At 56.9% G+C, this 16,882-nt stretch overlaps 2 protein-coding genes across 3 annotated transcripts; one reads left to right on the top strand and one right to left on the bottom strand.

The window, feature by feature from the left end:
* Window positions 1–630: 630 nt before the first annotated feature.
* Window positions 631–14,384, top strand: Baiap3 (BAI1 associated protein 3). Its single transcript, XM_021149411.2, has 34 exons — window positions 631–834; window positions 4,868–5,001; window positions 5,193–5,280; window positions 5,485–5,565; window positions 5,795–5,902; window positions 6,385–6,444; window positions 6,580–6,646; window positions 6,761–6,956; window positions 7,471–7,515; window positions 7,629–7,706; window positions 7,832–7,934; window positions 8,260–8,367; window positions 8,454–8,549; window positions 8,647–8,750; window positions 8,874–8,994; window positions 9,402–9,526; window positions 9,610–9,700; window positions 9,816–9,872; window positions 9,958–10,055; window positions 10,158–10,209; window positions 10,330–10,460; window positions 10,565–10,688; window positions 10,763–10,906; window positions 10,993–11,085; window positions 11,190–11,381; window positions 11,470–11,538; window positions 11,625–11,704; window positions 11,775–11,883; window positions 12,211–12,282; window positions 12,444–12,524; window positions 12,606–12,726; window positions 12,807–12,930; window positions 13,009–13,214; window positions 13,295–14,384. The coding sequence occupies exons 2-34, from the start codon at window positions 4,877–4,879 to the stop codon at window positions 13,396–13,398; spliced, it is 3,453 nt and encodes a 1,150-aa protein (XP_021005070.1). The 5' UTR covers window positions 631–834; window positions 4,868–4,876; the 3' UTR covers window positions 13,399–14,384.
* On the bottom strand, window positions 14,239–16,875 carry Tsr3 (TSR3 ribosome maturation factor). Of its 2 annotated transcripts, none has more exons than XM_021149413.1 (6): window positions 16,687–16,875; window positions 16,388–16,607; window positions 15,805–15,998; window positions 15,209–15,382; window positions 14,821–14,884; window positions 14,239–14,589 (listed from the first exon to the last, which is right to left on the bottom strand). In XM_021149413.1, exons 1-6 carry the CDS (start codon window positions 16,796–16,798, stop codon window positions 14,382–14,384), a joined length of 972 nt encoding a protein of 323 aa, XP_021005072.1. In that variant the 5' UTR covers window positions 16,799–16,875; the 3' UTR covers window positions 14,239–14,381. The 2 variants fall into 2 exon arrangements, with proteins under 2 accessions (XP_021005072.1, XP_029326789.1); XM_029470929.1 differs by having other exon boundaries at window positions 14,244–14,589; window positions 16,706–16,797.
* Window positions 16,876–16,882: the final 7 nt, after the last annotated feature.

Raw genomic sequence — 16,882 nt, 5'->3', positions numbered from 1 at the left:
CAAGAACAACTCCCAGTGGGTGCTGAGAACCCACACAAGAAACCCTGTCAGGTATTTCCTCTGCCCCAGCTTCAGAGCTCGCACTTTTGGGAACTGGACAGGCAACTCATTTAACAAGGCTCCAGGTGACCTCAAGTGGTGGAGGGGGCCTTAGGAGAAGTGGGCTGGGAACAGCAGGATCCAGCTACTGTGGCTTAATCCCGGTCTTCTGCACACATTCACAGATAGCAGTGACATCATGAGATGTCCCAGGTTAATACCAGAGCTGACTTTCCGGGAAGAGAGCAGCTCCGGGCAGTACTGAGCAGCAGAGCTTTTGTGAGAGGGTTGACTTTAGATATAGCTGTACAGCACTTCAAGAAACACCAGGCACTTCGTGTTTCCTTTGGGCGACTGTTTCTTTTGGGCGACTGTAGCTTCCCTGCGGCCCTGGGAAGGAGACCCCGTGACAGCCTCCTCCCTCAGGGCAGGAGAAGGGAGGAGGAGGGGGGGACAGCTAACACAACCCGTCCCTGCACCCACCTGTAGGTTACTGAGCCCTGTGCCCAGAGCAGGGTCTCTCTGGCCAGTACCGTGCTGGTAGAGACCCACTGCCGACCCCAAACGCGCAGGGTAGGGGTGGGCAGGGCTGGAACCTCTGACCAGCAAACCAGGCCAGGCCCCGCCTCCGCCCGCCCGCGCCCCCCGCCCGCGGCGCCCGCTCTGCAGTGCTCAGTCTCCAGCGCGCGCGGCTGCTAGCGGTCGCTGTGCCTCGGTGTCCCCAGCTAGTGCGACAGCAACGCCAGCGCCAGCAGGGACCCCCCCGACCCTGTGGCCCCCGAAGCCCTGTCCACGGTGAGTGCTGTAACTCCTGCCCAATGTCGTCAGACTGCCGTCGAGGCTTAACCTGCTTTTTATCACAGACAGACGGACGGACGGACGGACGGACACGACCGCCCCCTCGGGCTTAGCCCCACCCCCACCCCTGGCTTCTGCACTACGCTCCGGGTGGAGCACGGGAATTGCTGGCGTCAGAGGCAATGGGAAACTGAGGTCCTGGGGAAACTGAGGCCGCGCGTGCTCAGAGAGAGAGGGGCGGTGTCGCACGGCCGGCGTCCTAGGCTCTGAGCTAAGTAGAGGGCTCCGGGAGGTCCACACTGCAGAACTCCCTGGGAGGGTTGAAGGATGAGACCTCCAGAGCCAGAGAGTGCACACCTTCAACCTCGGTTCCCACGGCCGGTCGCCGCTGCTGAGCCACCTGACTGTAACCCCTCTTCCCAATAGAGGCCCCTGACTGAAGCGGAGCTGGGGACCTCGGAGACGCCCTACGGGGCTTCTCTGAACAGGTTGAATCCCCTCAAGGCCCCAGCGCCCGTGTCCCTACCACTCTCCGACTCCCCTCATGAGACCTTTGCCCTCAGTAACCCAAAATCCCTGCCAGGGTAAGCCTTTTTCCTCCCTAGCTACCCAGGAATTCGGGCCCCACCATTTGCCTGGGGTCTGACTGTGTGTGTGTGTGTGTGTGTGTGTGTGTGTGTGTGCGCGCGCGTGTGTGTCTGTGTGTGTGTGTTTGTGAGAGAGAGAGAGAGAGAGGCAGAGACAGAGAGACAGAATCAGAGAGAGACAGACATAGAAACAGAAAGAAAGCAAGAGAAATATTATACCAGAGCTGCTCCCAAACTCCCTTCAGACCTCCTGCCTTCAAGGAGAAGAAGGTAACCTCAATAGAACAGGGGAGGGTAACCACAGCCTCCCCGCCCCTATCATCAAAAACAGCCGATCAAAAACAGCACCTAACTCAACAGAGACAGGTAAGTAGCAGGTAAGACGCCAGGGTAGAGTGAACCAGTCTCCATCTGTGGGCCTGGAGAGCATCCATCTACAGAGAGTGGAGTGCACATCTCCCCCCACACACTCCCTCCTGTGACTCAGGGAGGGATGAGCTTGCAAACAGAACAGAATGTGTAACAGGTAGACCACCTGAGGACTGGAGGCTGAGCTACTGAGGCCGCTGTGGAGACCTCCCTCCCACACACCCTCCCTCCTGTCCCCGTTCCCATAGGCACTATCCCACTCAGCACCCTTGTGTTTGCTGTGGACTGGAAGCCCAGAGAGACCCCTCCAGCCCTTTGCCCTTAAATTCTCAGCCTCACTGCCCCACAAGACCTTTAAAGGGCTGTCTGGTAGGTGACAGCTTGGTGAGAGTCCTAGGTTAAACCCTGCCTCTGTACAGCTTGCCTCATCTTGGACTGAGTGAGAATGAGGTGATCCTAGCTTTGGACAGGCTCCCGTTCATATGGCAAGAGCTTCCTGGCGGATACTTCCTCTGCTTAGTGGGCAGCTGGGAGCTGTGACTCTGACCCTACTGAGTGACTGAGCAGGCCTGTGGGCACATCTGGCTGCACTATCTGAGCCTAGGAGGGACACTGAAATACAACACAGCATCTGAGCTGTGCCTACCAGAGAGACTGGGGTGCAAAGTGGGCTCTTGGGGGTATCTTTGCCCATAGCTCACTGCTATCCTCTACAGGCTGAGGTTTCCAGAAATCCGCAGGCAGTAGTCAAGCGCGTACAGGCTTTCGAAGGCAGAGGTGAACGATGGGGTTCACCTGGCTGGCCCCAGTCAGAGGCCTTTTTGACCGACATCTCTTGGGGTCTAAGCTGTTGGGTCAGAGAAACTAACAGCTGCTGAAGCAGCCCAGGGTTTCCAAGGGGACCAGAGCTGTTTCTGAGCACCCAGATGAGCCATCTCTCACAGAGACTGGCTCTGATATCCTGCTGTTAGCCTCATCCTAGCAACGGATTCAGGGTGGGGGGTAGAGCTGAACCCAAGCGCAGGGCACCCCAGGAAAATATAATAATGTTTGCACAGCAGAGCCTTAAATCTCAGGATACCACCTGCCGGTGGTGACCCTGGGCATGCTCCCAAGCCCACACCTGGCTCCTTGTTTGAGGCAGGGCAGTGGGGTGCACGCCTTAGCTCCAGCGCTGTCAGGTTACTTTGCTTCTGCGTCACATTTTTCTCTAGGACTGCAAGCCCCCATGGCCCCGTCACACAGAGATGCGGCTGGTGGTTGCCTTGGCAACAGCTCAAGAAGCGGCTGCTTTCCTGGCTTGGGGCACAGGGGGAGCGCAAGGGGGAGCAGCTCTCCTTTTAGTTGGGGGGAGCTGGGCTTGTGACACCTGGGACCTCAGGACAGGCTGGCTATGTGTGGCAAAAGCTTACTGGGTCCCCACATTTGAAAGGAGGTTTGTGGGGCTTCTCCTCAGCGTGCAGAGCCACCTGGCCTCCATCACCTCTGCAGCTGTGGGGGCTCATCAGATAGGAACTTGCCGGAGCAAAGGGGTCAAGATGCAGCACAGCGGAGGACTGCTGAGCCAGTGGGGATAGTGGAAATGGAGGGAGGGTGAAGGAAGGGCTTCTTGCCACAGACAGGCTCCCTAGCAGAAAGAAGCTGCATCCTCTGACGTCCGGAGACCCTGGGCCAGGAGCAGAACCTGCCTCGGAATCCATTTCCTGTCTTACGCAATGGAAATGACAGTCTCCCCTTACAACTGGGTAGATGGGTACCAATGTCCTGTAGTGGATGGCAGGCACGGGTCTCTTATTAATGAGCCAGCAAGACAGGGAGCCCAAGGAGTAGGTGCTCTGTGGTGTGGGATTGTTTTCCTCAGTAAAGAGAGGACCTACCTGGGGTAGTGTGGGGAAGGCCCAGACCCAGCAGTGGTTGTGTGACCAGGGTGGGGGGTGGCAGGGTGGTGTTTTAGAAACAGGGCACTCAATAGATCATGGTATCTTAGACACTGTACCAGTCTTAAACTTGGGGTCTGCAGGGTAAAACTGAGCGGATGGTGATGTGGAGGTGGACGCCGCAGCTCTTCCTCCTCCATGTAGGTAGGGTCTGGGAACTCATCAAACATAAGAGAAGCAAGGATTCTCAGGTGATCCTAGGCCTGCCGCTCCAAATGGAGGGGTGCCCTTCCGGTATTCAGTCTTAGAACTGCCACTGTGGTCCCTTGGAGTGCCAGCTACCTACCAGGGTTATAGACAGATAAGTTCAGACCCATACCTTCCCATCGGCAAACCTCAACTTCAGGATAGAATGGCTGAGGGGGGGCCACAGGGTCAGCCTGGGCTTAGACGCCATTTGCAGTTGCAAGACCACTCTCCTAGAGATGAAAACCAGGCTGCTCTGGCAGGCTGCAGCAGAATGGCTTGGTTGCCACAGCAACAGGCGGGCAGCTGATTTGATGTGCTAGGTGACAAGGAGCTTAGGATACAGCTGAGCACTTCCAGCCTTCCCCAGATGAGACGCACGGATCTCATTCTCTTTTCCTTTCTACTGATTGCGGGGTGCAAACTCTACTCTGGGGGGTACTGGCCCCTCGTGTTTTATTGGATGTATGTAAGGACCCCAGAGTAGCTCCCTCATGGGCATCTTGGCCTCAGTGACAGCTGCCAACCCTACCCTGGGCTTATGGATGTAAGGGCCAAGCCATAGACAAGTGCTCTACCTTGCTTTTTGGCCTCCTGCAGAGAAGGCCTGGGTGGGGAGACAGGAAACAGCCATATTCTGTCATAGTTTTTTGGGTGATCGGGGCACAATACAGGTACCAGCCTTGGATGTGGGAGCAGAACATATCTGTCTCTACTGAGATCCCAGAAGTACTTTGACATTTCTCCTTCCACCCCTGAGGGTGTCTGCCACTGTCTCCCACTCTACAAACGGCTATTAGGTCACTTATCCAGTGTGGCAGCAGAGTTCACAAAGCCCCCCTTCAGGGACCTAGCAGAATGCAGGATGGTAGCAGGCCCCTGAGCCTTGATCTACCCTCTGTTAGCCTGTGCTGTGATAGAACAGTTGATCAACTAATGTACTCGCTACAGGTGGCTGCCATGTCAACCTTGCTGGACATCAAGAGCAGTGTGCTCAGACAGGTGCAGGTGTGCCCGTCCTTCCGCCGCAAGACAGAGCAGGAACCTGAGATCACAAACTCACAGGAGCCCCCCACAGGGGCCTGGTGGGTACCTAGGGCCAACCCTGCAGGGGATGTAGACCTTGCCTCCCTTCCCTAGCTGGCCTGTACACTTGCTGTCCACTGCCAATTCAGTTGGGTGGGAAGGGATCTGAACTCAAGGCCAAGATCATGAGGGTTTTCCCCTTGATCCACTCTCTCCGTGGAATGGTGTTCTGAGCCAAGCTTTCTTCCAGGAAACCTGGGGATGGTGTGGAGTTCTTTGCCCACATGCGCCTCATCCTGAAAAAGGGGGATGGCAGACAGGGCCTGCCATGTCCTGAGGTAAGGAATCCATTTGGGAAGGGCCTAGAGAGCTACTCGGCACAGGGTACTGTCCTAGCTCCATCTGACTGCCCACTGAAACCTCTAACTCTCATCTCCCTGGAGCACATTTGTCCAGCCAGCCAGAGGGCCTCAGGGGCAGCTGCAGACTAAGGGGCCTCACCTGCCGTCGGAGATCTTCACCTGCTACCCTAACCCTCACAGGTTCTTCTTCGAAGTGGTTCCCCAGCCCCTGCTGAGCCTGTGGATCCCAATCGTGGCCTGAGAACCCTGACCCAAGAGGAGGTAATGGGAGCAGGGCGGGGGTGTGTCTAAGCCCAGGGAGTGACTGTAACTCCTTTTTCTAGGACAGGTGTGTAGTGTGGTTGGGAGAGCAGAATCAGAGGTACAGAGGCTGGACATCCAGTCCACAGTGGGAAGAGCTACCTGGGGCTGAGGACTGGATGTACACAAGGGCAGAGCAGGAGCTGAGAAGCTCTGCTCGGGCTGGGAACTCACGGCCTGTTTTCTGAAGGTGGACATGCTCTATGAGGAGGCTTTATACACAGTCCTCCACCGGGCTGGCACCATGGGTCCTGACCAGGTAGATGACGAGGAGGTCTTGCTAAGCTACCTTCAGCAGGTGAGTAGGGCCCCACTCTGGGGAGGATTGAGGTGTGGTATGTGTGCACAGGTGTGCAAGCACACACACATGCACTGTTGCAGCATCACCTGATTGACACACTGAGTCACAGAATGCACACACCACTGTACACTGGTGAATATACACAGTGGACTGAGACCTGGCTAGCCATGTAGACACGTGCAGAGGATGTAAGACGGATAACTCAGAGATGATTAGGAAGAGCAGCCTGGTTGGTGCTCAGAGAATCGGGGTGTACTCAGAGGGCATGTTTCCCTCTCACTGGCTTGTACTCTGAATTATCTTGTCTCTGCCTCATTTGTTTGTGCCATGCCCTCACCGGCTCATGCCTCTGGGTGCTCAGACAGTGGCCTTCCTGGTGTTAGGGCAGAGGGATCATTCACTCCTATGTGCATTCCTTGAGACTCTCAGGACAGCACAGCCTCTCTGCAGGCTCCTGTCTACCTGCCCACTACCCACAGGTTTTTGGCACCAGTTCTGAGGAACACATGGAGGCCATCATGCGTGTGAAGAAGGCCAAGGTGAGGCTATGCCCACCCAAGCAGGTGCTAGCTGACTGGCAACAGTACTGGTGTGGCAGGGAGGGCTGCCAGGGTGGCTGGGAAAGTGGGAAGCTGTTTAGCCCTGTGAAACCCCCAGTACCCTTCTGTTGACAGGCCCCCACATATGCCCTGAAAGTCTCTGTCATGCGTGCCAAGAACCTTCTGGCTAAAGACCCCAATGGTGAGTGGGTTTCCGACAGACCCTTGCAGTGCCTGGCAGCTGTCCCTGGAAGCTGTGGAGAGTGCAGAACATGAGGGGGGGTGACTAAGGGCTGAGGCACCTGCTCCATTTCAGGCTTCAGTGACCCATACTGTATGCTGGGCATCCTGCCGGCCTCAAGTGCCCCCCAGGAGTCGAGTGGGCAGAAGGAGCAGCGTTTTGGCTTCCGAAAGGGCAGCAAGCGTAGCAGCCCACTGCCTGCCAAGTGTATCCAGGTCACGGAAGTCAAAAACAGCACCCTGAATCCTGTCTGGAAAGAGCACTTCCTGTTGTAAGGCTCCTACCCTGCTGATAGCCATATACCTCAAATGATAGACACTCATTAAGGGTTGCTTGGGGGGGGGGCTGGAGAGATTGCTCAATGGTTAGTTAAGACCACTGACTACCCTTCCAGAAGTCCTGAGTTCAAATCCCAGCACCCACATGGTGGCTTACAACCATCTGTAATGAGATCTGATGCCCTCTTCTGGTGTCTCTGAAGACAGCTGCAGTGTACTTATATATAATAAATAAATAATTTTTTAAAAAAAGAGTTGCTCCAGGCAACTTTTAAGAGGGACTGGTAACATACCCACTTTCCAAAGGAATAAACTGAGGCCCACTGATGATGTTGTATTGGTATGACCACATAGCTGGTAGCAGGTAGAAGTTAGGATGTGAGCCCAGCAGTCTGTGTGGAGAAGCTGAACTTACGGCTACTACGTGTTGCTCCTGGACATCGCCCTACCTCAATGCTGGGCAGATATAGCCTGGGAGTTTCATAGACATTTCTGTCTTCTCTGCAGTGAAATTGACGATGTCAACACAGACCAGCTGCACCTGGACATATGGTAGAGGACCCCGAGCTCTGGAGGGTGGTGGCGCCTCTAGTTTGAGAAGCAGTTGGGGAAGGGGTACTCAGAGCTGGGCTGGGAACTACAGCTGAAACATCCTCCATCTCCAGGGACCACGATGATGATGTATCCCTGGCAGAAGCATGCAGGAAGCTAAATGAAGTTATTGGCCTGAAGGGCATGACCAGGTATGGGGTAGGGGAGGGGGGACGTAATAACCCTAGACCTGTGCATGCAGCTTAGCTGCAGGGACCCATAGCTTCCCAGGACCACCAGAGTGGCACTGCCTTACTATCCACCCTGTTGTGCCCAGATACTTCAAACAGATTGTCAAGTCGGCCCGTGCAAATGGGACAGCAGGACCCACTGAGGACCACACTGATGACTTCCTGGGGTGCCTCAACATCCCTATCCGGGTGTGTGAGGAGGCATGATGGGACAGAGACATGGGATGTGGATGGGTACCTCAGGATGCTTGGTGGGTGCGTGGGAGGTGCCTCAGGGCTCGTGGGCATCTCTGGATAGCGTCCTATGATTCCTATAGCACATTCTACTCTCGTCACTGGAGGAGGTGGGCTATGCAGCATTCTGAGGTCCCAGAGGGTCATTAGTCCTGTTTTATCTTTACTGGGATTTGAAAGCTCTCTACTGCTGAGCCATACTCCAGCCATATGTGACTGTGTGGAAAGGAGAGGGGCAGAGTGTCTGGGCATTACACCTTCCCACCCTCATCCCTCTCAGGAGGTGCCTGTGGCAGGTGCTGACCGCTGGTTTAAGCTGGAACCACGATCCAGTGCCTCCCGTGTGCAGGGAGACTGCCACCTGGTCCTGAAGCTGATCACCACCCAGGTAGGAAGCTATAGGGAGCCAGATCTACACCCCTGCCTTCAAGGCTCAGGCAGAGCTGATGACAGACCTCGGGTTCTGCCTTGCAGAGGGACACTGTCATGAGTCAGCGTGGACGCTCGGGCTTCCTGTCCTACCTGTTGCTCCTCAGCCGTGTGCTGCGGTTTGAGCATCGAGTGGAAGAGGTAGTGGGTGTCCTTGGGCTGTTGAGTAGAGTAAGGGCCTAGAGCAGGGATGGAGGGGACTCTCTGGCCTCTGCCCACCCTTGGATACCTTCTTCAGCCCAATTCCAGCAGTTGGCGTGGCGAGCTTAGCGGGCCTGGGACCACAGTCCTCTGTCTGCATGGAGCCCAAAGCAATCTGTCCCCTTTGCAGCTGGCGGTGCTGTGAGTAGACAGGGTGGCCATTGTGGGTAGAGCCTCCTGAGAAGTGGGTGGAGCGTGAGAAATGGCAGTGCTTCAGGGTGGGCCTGTTAAGCAAGAGCAGACCACAAGCTTGGGTTCCTACAGGCACTGGCAAGTCAGTAGCCGTCACCATCAGACACGGACCCTGGACTATGGGTATCTGCTGGGGCTGCTGGAAGACGTGCAGGCCCACTGGGAGGAGGCCGCTTCACTGCCCCAGGAGCAGGTAGGCATGAACATTGCTACCGAACTGTGTACTGTTGAAAAAGAGCTCACTTGGAGCCAAGGGGAAGAGACCTGCCCTCATAGGGGCTGAAAACACAAAACATTTTGAAGGAAAGAGCGCCGTGCAGTAAGGAAGCAATTGTTGTAACCGAGTAACTTTGGACAATGTCACTAAGCTCAGACTGGGCTGAGGGCGATGCCTCTGAAGTGGCCAAGTATCTGGCAAGTGGGCACCGGCAGTATGGAGTAGAGGGGAAAGGAGCTAAGGCACCGTGGCTCACAGGTGCAGCGAGATGGGAGCTGGAGGAAGATGGAATGGTGTTAAGAAGGCACTGGGGTAGCTACACGAAGCAGCGCAGTGGGTTTTCAGTATCTATGAGCAAAGCCACCTGGATCTTGACCCTGTAGGAGGAGAGCCTGGCTGACAGCTTTTCTGCCTTCTCGGAGTTCGGGCTGAGGCTGCTGCGCCAGCTCCGAGATTACTTCCCCGCCACCAACAGCACGGCTGTGTATCGCCTGGAGCTGCTGCTGAAGTGGGTGTCGTGGAGCAGGGCCAGGGGCCTGATGGGCTGGGGCTTGGGGCTGGCCGGTCTCCTCAGTTAGCTGTCCTCCCCAGGTGCCTGGAGAAGCTACAGCTCTTCCAGCCGGCCTTTGAGATCTGCCCCTTTGAGACAGAGCTCAGCATGGACATTGCTGCTGCCCTGAAGGTATGTCTGGGTCCATCTTGGCCTCCTTCCCTTGGACCCTGACGGCCCTTGCTGTCCAGAGCCCCTTAGCCTGACTCTTCCCTTCAATCACTCTGTTGCCTTTACTGCTCTACAGCGGGGCAACCGTGAGTGGTATGACCAGCTCCTGAACACCAAGAGTCCCCGAGAGCAGGTGTGTGGCTGGACGGCCTGGATGGGAGGGCGCCACGGGGCACTTGCGGGCCGTGTGGGTCACTCCGGGTCTGGCTTCCTTGCAGCCAGGACCGCAGCGCCTCGCAGGGCTTGTTGAGCTTGCGGACATCATCTACGAGGACTTGCAGTCGTGCTACGGGGTCTACGCCAGCCTCTTCCACGGGTAGGCTCTTCCCCTGGATGACAGTAGAAGGCCAGAATGGGCTTTGCTGGGTTGGTAGGACTGGCTAGTGGGGAACAGGAAGCTGAGGCGTGTCTTTTGCAGTATCCTTAAGGTGGACTTCTTCACCCTTACCTTCCGGCAGCTGGAACGTCTGGTGAGGGGGGGAGTCCCTTACCCTGGGTGCCCGTGGGTACTGGAAACCGGGGAGAAGCCCCTGGTTAAGAGGGTGCCTAGATTAACTTTGGCAGCGGCCTAATCCCACCATCTGAGGCAGGTGGCTGAGGAGGCATGGGTGCTGACAGAGGAGCTGAGCCCCAAGATGAACTTAGAGGTGGCCTCGGGGCTCTTTGAGCTCTACCTGACCCTGGCAGACACCCAGCGCTTCTGGAGCTGCATCCCTGGACGGTGAGTACCCCAAACTCAGACCTGTATCCCCTTAGCTCTGATGTGGAGACCTCTGGGTGGAGGTGTATGAGTCTTGATGGACTCTGAGTGAGTGTCCTCTGCAGGGAAAGCCGCTCCCTAGCTCTGGCTGGCATCCACACCCCATTCCTGCCAGCTGTGAAGCTCTGGCTGCAGGTGCTGCGGGACCAGGCCAAGTGGCGCCTTCAGGGAGCTGTGGATGTAGACACGGTGAGTGTGTGCCCAGATGCATGGTGCTGCCTCCTCTCGGTCCCCTGCAACACCAGCACCTTCTGCCTTTGCAGCTGGAGCCTGTGGATGCAGCTTCCAAACACAGTAGTTCTGCAGCTACCGCCAGCCTCTGCCTTAGTCACATTCAGGAGCTCTGGGTCCGCCTGGCTTGGCCTGACCCTTCCCAGGCCCAGGGGCTAGGCACTCAACTCAGCCAGGTACATGAGCTGGGGTTATGCGGGGAGTAGAGCAGGAAATGGGGTAGGGGCAGGGTCTCAAGCTCCCAGCCCATCTCCTGCCCCAGGACATGTGTGAGGCCTCCCTCTTCTACACGGAACTGCTGAGGAAGAAGGTGGACACCCAGCCAGGGGCTGCTGGTGAAGCAGTGAGTGAGCAGGTGAGAGGCTGGGTGTCAGGTGAAGCTAGCAGGTGGCTGGGCGCCCCTACCCTGAACCCCCTCCCCTGACAACTGCCCAGCTGCCCCTGGTCACACCTTTCCAGCTCTGTGTGGTGCTCAACAATGTGGAGTTGGTGCGCAGAGCTTCGGGGCAGGCACTAAGAGGACTGGCGTGGTCTGAAGGGGCCAGTGGGCTGGAGGGAGTGCTCCCCCGCCCTCTACTCAGCTGCATACAGGCCCTGGACGAAGACCTCCACCGGGAGGCCCACACTGTGACAGCACACCTGACTTCCAAGGTGGGAAGAGGGGTGGGGCCCGGGACTGTACCCATGTGAGGACTATTCTTGAGTCCCGCTCTTGTTCTGAGCACCACCCCTCTCTCAGATGGTGGCCGACATCAGGAAGTACGTACAGCACATCAGCCTGTCCCCTGACTCCATTCAGAACGATGAGGTAAGTACACGGGATGAGCAGGGAGTGCGGATGCAGGGGGCGGGCTGAAGGCCAGCCTGGCCAGCCCTGAGGACTCCCGCCTGCAGGCTGTAGCCCCACTCCTGAAGTACCTAGATGAGAAGCTGGCCTTGCTGAATGACGCACTGGTGAAGGAGAACCTGAACAGGTACCAGCTAGGCAGTGGGGTAGGTGGGGTGGTGCTGGCCCAGGGAGTCACCCAGGTACGATTCCTCCAGGGTGCTGGAGGCCCTCTGGGAGCTGCTGCTTCAGGCCATTCTACAGGCGCTGAGTGCAAACAGGGATGTCTCTGCTGATTTCTACGGGCGCTTCCATTTCACACTGGAGGTAAGGTCACAAGGAGTTCCCAGGTCCATCTCCCCAAAGTCCTCTCCCTGGTGTCCCCCCTGCCCCTCTCCCCCGCCCCCAGGACACTAAACCTCTGGGCAGGTACTCCGCAGCTGCGCAGGCAGCTCTTGTCCTTACAGCCCAGACACCCTAGGACCAGCTGTTCTCACAGCTGTCTGGCATTTCCCAGGCCTCCTGGGGGTGTCTAAGGCATTTCAAATTTGAGAAGTGGCTTTGCCTGGGCTTCCGAGACCCCATGCTCTCTGATCCCCAGGTCTTCAGCCCAGGCCAGCCCTCTGACAACTCTCTCTTCTTTACCCGGTGCAGGCCCTGGTCAGTTTCTTCCATGCGGAGGGACAGGGGCTGCCCCTGGAGAACCTGAGGGATGGAAGCTACAAGGTGAGCGAGCCTTCCGCAGGAACGAGTTTAGCTTGGTGCCCTGCCGTAGGCATCCCTGTGTTGGTGAAACCAGATGGCCACGAGGCAGTTCCGATGACTCTGTGGAGACACTCGGCTGTGATGCCTGAGACCAGAGTTACAAGTGCCAGCTTCCTTTGTAGAGGCTGGAGGAGGAACTCCGGCTACACAAATGCTCCACCCGGGAGTGCATCGAGCAGTTTTACCTGGACAAGCTCAAGCAGGTAGGTCTGTCATTGTCTACACAGGCCAGCTCTGAAGAGCCAGCTTCATTCGCTGGCTTTTTCCACTGGCCTTTCCCACAGAGGTCTCTGGAGCAGAACCGGTTTGGGCGCCTGACTGTCCGGTGTCATTATGAAGCAGCGGAGCAGCGGCTAGCTGTGGAGGTGCTGCATGCGGCGGACTTACTGCCTCTGGATGCCAACGGTGAGGCACAGCAGTGGCAGCTGGGGGGTGGATGGGGTGCTGGGGGCAGGGAGACATTTGGCTCCCAATCTATCCTCTAGGCCTAAGTGACCCGTTCGTGATTGTGGAGCTTGGTCCACCACACCTCTTCCCACTGGTCCGCAGCCAGAGGACCCAAGTCAAAGCTCGCACACTGCACCCCGTGTACGATGAACTCTTCCACTTGTGAGTGCCTGCCCGGCCTGCTGTGCCCGCTGCCTGGGCCCTATGGCCACAGCAGGCTCCTGACTGTCCTGTCCACAGCTCTGTGCCTGCTGAGGCATGCCGCCGCCGCGGGGCCTGCGTGCTGTTTACGGTTATGGACCACGACTGGCTGTCCACCAATGACTTTGCTGGGGAAGCAGCCCTTGGTCTGGGTGGCATCAGTGGCATCGCAAGGCCGCATGTGGGAGGGGGCATGAGGCCAGGTCAGCCTATCACACTCCACCTGCGCAGGCCCAGAGCTCAGGGTGAGTGGGAATCCAAGGGTTGAGGGCTCTGGGCCTGGCCTAAACTGGCCTCTCGTGCCCAACTGCACGTCCACCCACAGTGAGGTCTGCACTGCGGATGCTAGAAGGCCGCACCAGCAGAGAAGCACAGGAGTTTGTCAAGAAACTCAAGGAGCTGGAGAAGTGCATGGAGGCGGACCTCTGAGCACCTTGATGGTCATAGTCCCACCCTCCCCATCTCCCTGGGACCCACTTTGTGCAGCAAGGGCTTCTGGGGGCCCCTCCCTCACCATGTGACCTGCCTGCTCTGGTTGGACCCTGTGGCTTCTGTCTGCCCTGGCTGTGTCTTTTGGTGTGTGCTGTGAACCCTTTGTGCCCCAGCATGCCCCACCCAGAATATGGGCAGCCAGCTCCGTGGGATTGGCCAGCATCCACCCTGGACAGAGCAGGATGGATGGGACCTGACCCTAGTGGACGTCCCCACCCCACCCCAGAGCAGTGGTCATATGCTCTCAGGACTCTGCCCCCTAGAGGCCACTGGGTCGTACCTGGGGGAAACATTTATGGTCATAACTAGGGAGTAGAAGCCACTACTACAAGGGTGGAGGCCAACTTTGCTGTTCACACCCTTGTAGCCATCATTCGGCTTGATGAGAAATAATCTGTGCCCCATGACAGCAGTGTCATCGGGGAAGCCTCTCCTAGAGAAGGCCCTGCCCGCAGAGGGTGAGGGCAGAGTCCCCACTGCTTGCAGCTTCTCTCTCCTGGACCTGGACACTCCCCACAGCAGGTGAGCAAGAGGCCAGTTGAGGATTACTTGTGCTCTGGTCCCGGCCTGGCTCCTGGTCCCAGGAGAGTTTCTCCCACAGTCACCGTTAGGAACAGGAATTGCCCACAGGTGGAGGCCAGGCTGAAGGGCTCGATGGCTAGCTGCTCAGACATCCCTTGACGCATCTTTATGTGCCCATACCAGACTTACCTCATAGGCCAGATCTGCCCAGGTAGACTTCCCCAGCGCTTAGCCACGTACAAAGCGACAGACCCATAGCGGAGGGTCTCCTCCTTGGTTTTATTGAGAGCACTAAGGCAGGACACTAAACAAGGTTGTCCCAGCAGGCCCGTCCATCCCCAGGTCCTACTGCCACTTCTGAATAATGCACACCAGCTTCAATAATATGTTTGTGACCTTCAGTCTCTCTGTCGTTTCTTGATCCCTTTCCAAATTTCAGTGGAGTCTCTGGCTTGAGCCTCTTGTTCTGGGGTCTCCTCAGCTCCTGAGTAGCTGCCGTCTCCTCCATTAGCACCAGGTCCTGGTTCCTCACACTCATCACAGTCCTCCTCAGAATCTTCACTGTGCTCCTCAGACCCATCAGTGTCATCCATGTCCTCAGGCAGCCTGGGAGTGAGATGGACCACAGTACAGCCACAGGCCTGAGCAGGGTGACCGTCCCTGTTAGGCTCGCTAGAGAAGCCCTCAAGCAGAGGCGGCTCTGAGCCCAACCCCCTTCAGCAAGCAGCTGCTTTACACTTTGTAATCACCACCAGGCCTTGTTCAAAAGGCCACACCCGCAAGGCAGGAGGAACCGGGTCACGGTTTCAGAAGCACCTGGGGGCTCACAGGACCTACCGGGTGCTGGCCACAGGCCGGTTGAGGTTCACAAACTCCCGCCCTGAGTCCACGTCAAAGGGATCTGAACACAGAAAGAGAGGAAAGCTGGGCGTGGTGGCGCACGCCTTTAATCCCAGCACTCGGGAGGCAGAGGCAGGCGGATTTCTGAGTTTGAGGTCAGCCTGGTCTACAAAGTGAGTTCCAGGACAGCCAGGGCTACACAGAAAAACCCTGTCTCCAAAAAAAAAAAAAAAAAAAAAAGAAAGAAAGAAAGAAAGAAAGAGGAAGAGAGGAAGGGGACTTCTAAGTGATTTCAGGACAGAGCCAAACTAGTGGCTCTAGGCTCCTAAGGCCCTGGAGGGGCTTGATTGCTTCTCTGGGGCTCCCAGCCAACACTAGGACTCACCGATGTCCTCCTCAGGCATGTCCCTGGTGCTAGCCAAGTACCCCTGTTCAGCCTGCAGCACCTCCTCCGGGCCACGGCAGGCTGCGTACTTATCCAGGAGCTCCCGGTTCAGGTCCAGGAAGCCTTTGCCCCACTTAAACTTCCGAAGCAAAATGACAGCAAGGTCTGAAAAGCCTAGTGGAATAAAAACCAAAAATATGCCTGGGACACCTATAGAGAGTACAGCTGCATGACCTTGCCTGCTATCCCAGGAAGCTGTCACCTCCTCTACAGTTCCCAAGGTTCCCCTCATTTGCTGAGAAACAGTCCTACTATCCTAGTCTCTGTGGGTAGCCATTGGGCCCATACACCATCCAGGGAAGGCAGTTGTCCATTTTGCCTCTACCTCTGCTTCATTAGGTCAAGACTGTATATGGGCACTGAGACTGAAGACAAAGGCTGTTTTCTAATGGCTCCCAATATATTCTCCTCACATCCCACCCCCTTGCTCAGACTCTGCCAGAAGAAACCCCAGTCTCCAGGTGAGGGAGAAGGAGGGGGCAGGCAGTCAGCCCCCAGACTGCCATTGCCACGCTTCTGTCAGACCCAAAACTCACCTACGATGCAGAAGGCAGCAGCGAAAGCTTCCACACAGGAAAGCTTGCAGGGCCGGCCATAGTTTACAGGGTTGGCAGCTACGAGGTAAGGCAGGAGCCGCAAGTGGCTCCCTCGCATCTTCTGAAAGGGTGTGTCGTCCAGTTTGGCCCAGGAGCAGTCTATGACCGCGACCCCTGACTGTGCCACCAGCTGTCTGTCAGAGAGTGTAGGGTAGGTTCTAGGGCCCCAAATAAGGCACATCCTTGGAGACTGGCTCCACTACAGATGAGATATCACTCTGCTCTTTCGAAGCTATGGTTTACTGCAATGGTACAAAGAACCCTTCCTAGCAAGCCTTCAGGAAGCAGTTGAGGGTAGCTGGACAGTGTTTACTTTACACAACAAATGTTTCCCCTAGGCTTTCTACACTATAGCCTTGCTCTATGAAAAGGGTCAAATTAAATACAACTCTGCCCATATGAAAGACGTGGACAAGAAAATGATACTCCCGATACAGGGAGGTTTAACAAAGACAAGATGATGGGGAGGGCATTCCAACCCGTCTCCGACCCCTCCCTGATCCCCAGGCCTCTGGGTGTCTACCTGTCTGCCGGAGACACGTACTCAGTGCCTACTGGACTGAGCACCAGACCGCCAAATCTTTGGCTCAGGCGCAGGCAGCGTACCAGACCCAGACGGGCCAGTTTGCGGCCCGTGCAGCGCTTGGGGTCGCAGTGGCCAAGCTCCCACATAGCCAAGGCACAAGGCAGCGCCGCAGGGCCCGGGCCGCCCTGGTCCTCGGCCTCCTCGGACTGCACGGATGCTACAAGAAGAGAGAGAAGGCCGGGTCCTCAGCACCTGCTCCCAGGCCCGACCCGCTGCTCCGTCTGCTCCAAACTCACCACGCAGCGCAGCGCCCACCTCTTCAGCGAAAGCATCCAGAGAGCGGCCGGAGGGTCGCCGAACACGACCGCTCTCTTTCCTGGATCCGCGAGCAACTTTCTTGCGGCCCATAGTGTTAGATGAAATCCGAGATGAAATCCTCAGCTCCAGGGTTTGTTTGAGAGCGTGTGCGCGTGCGCGCTCGCACAGCTTCCG

Source organism: Mus caroli, chromosome 17 (assembly GCF_900094665.2).
Source record: "Mus caroli chromosome 17, CAROLI_EIJ_v1.1, whole genome shotgun sequence".
Classification (NCBI taxonomy): domain Eukaryota; kingdom Metazoa; phylum Chordata; class Mammalia; order Rodentia; family Muridae; genus Mus; species Mus caroli.
Note: the sequence above shows the minus strand (reverse complement) of the source record. Positions and strands in the feature narration are given on the sequence as shown.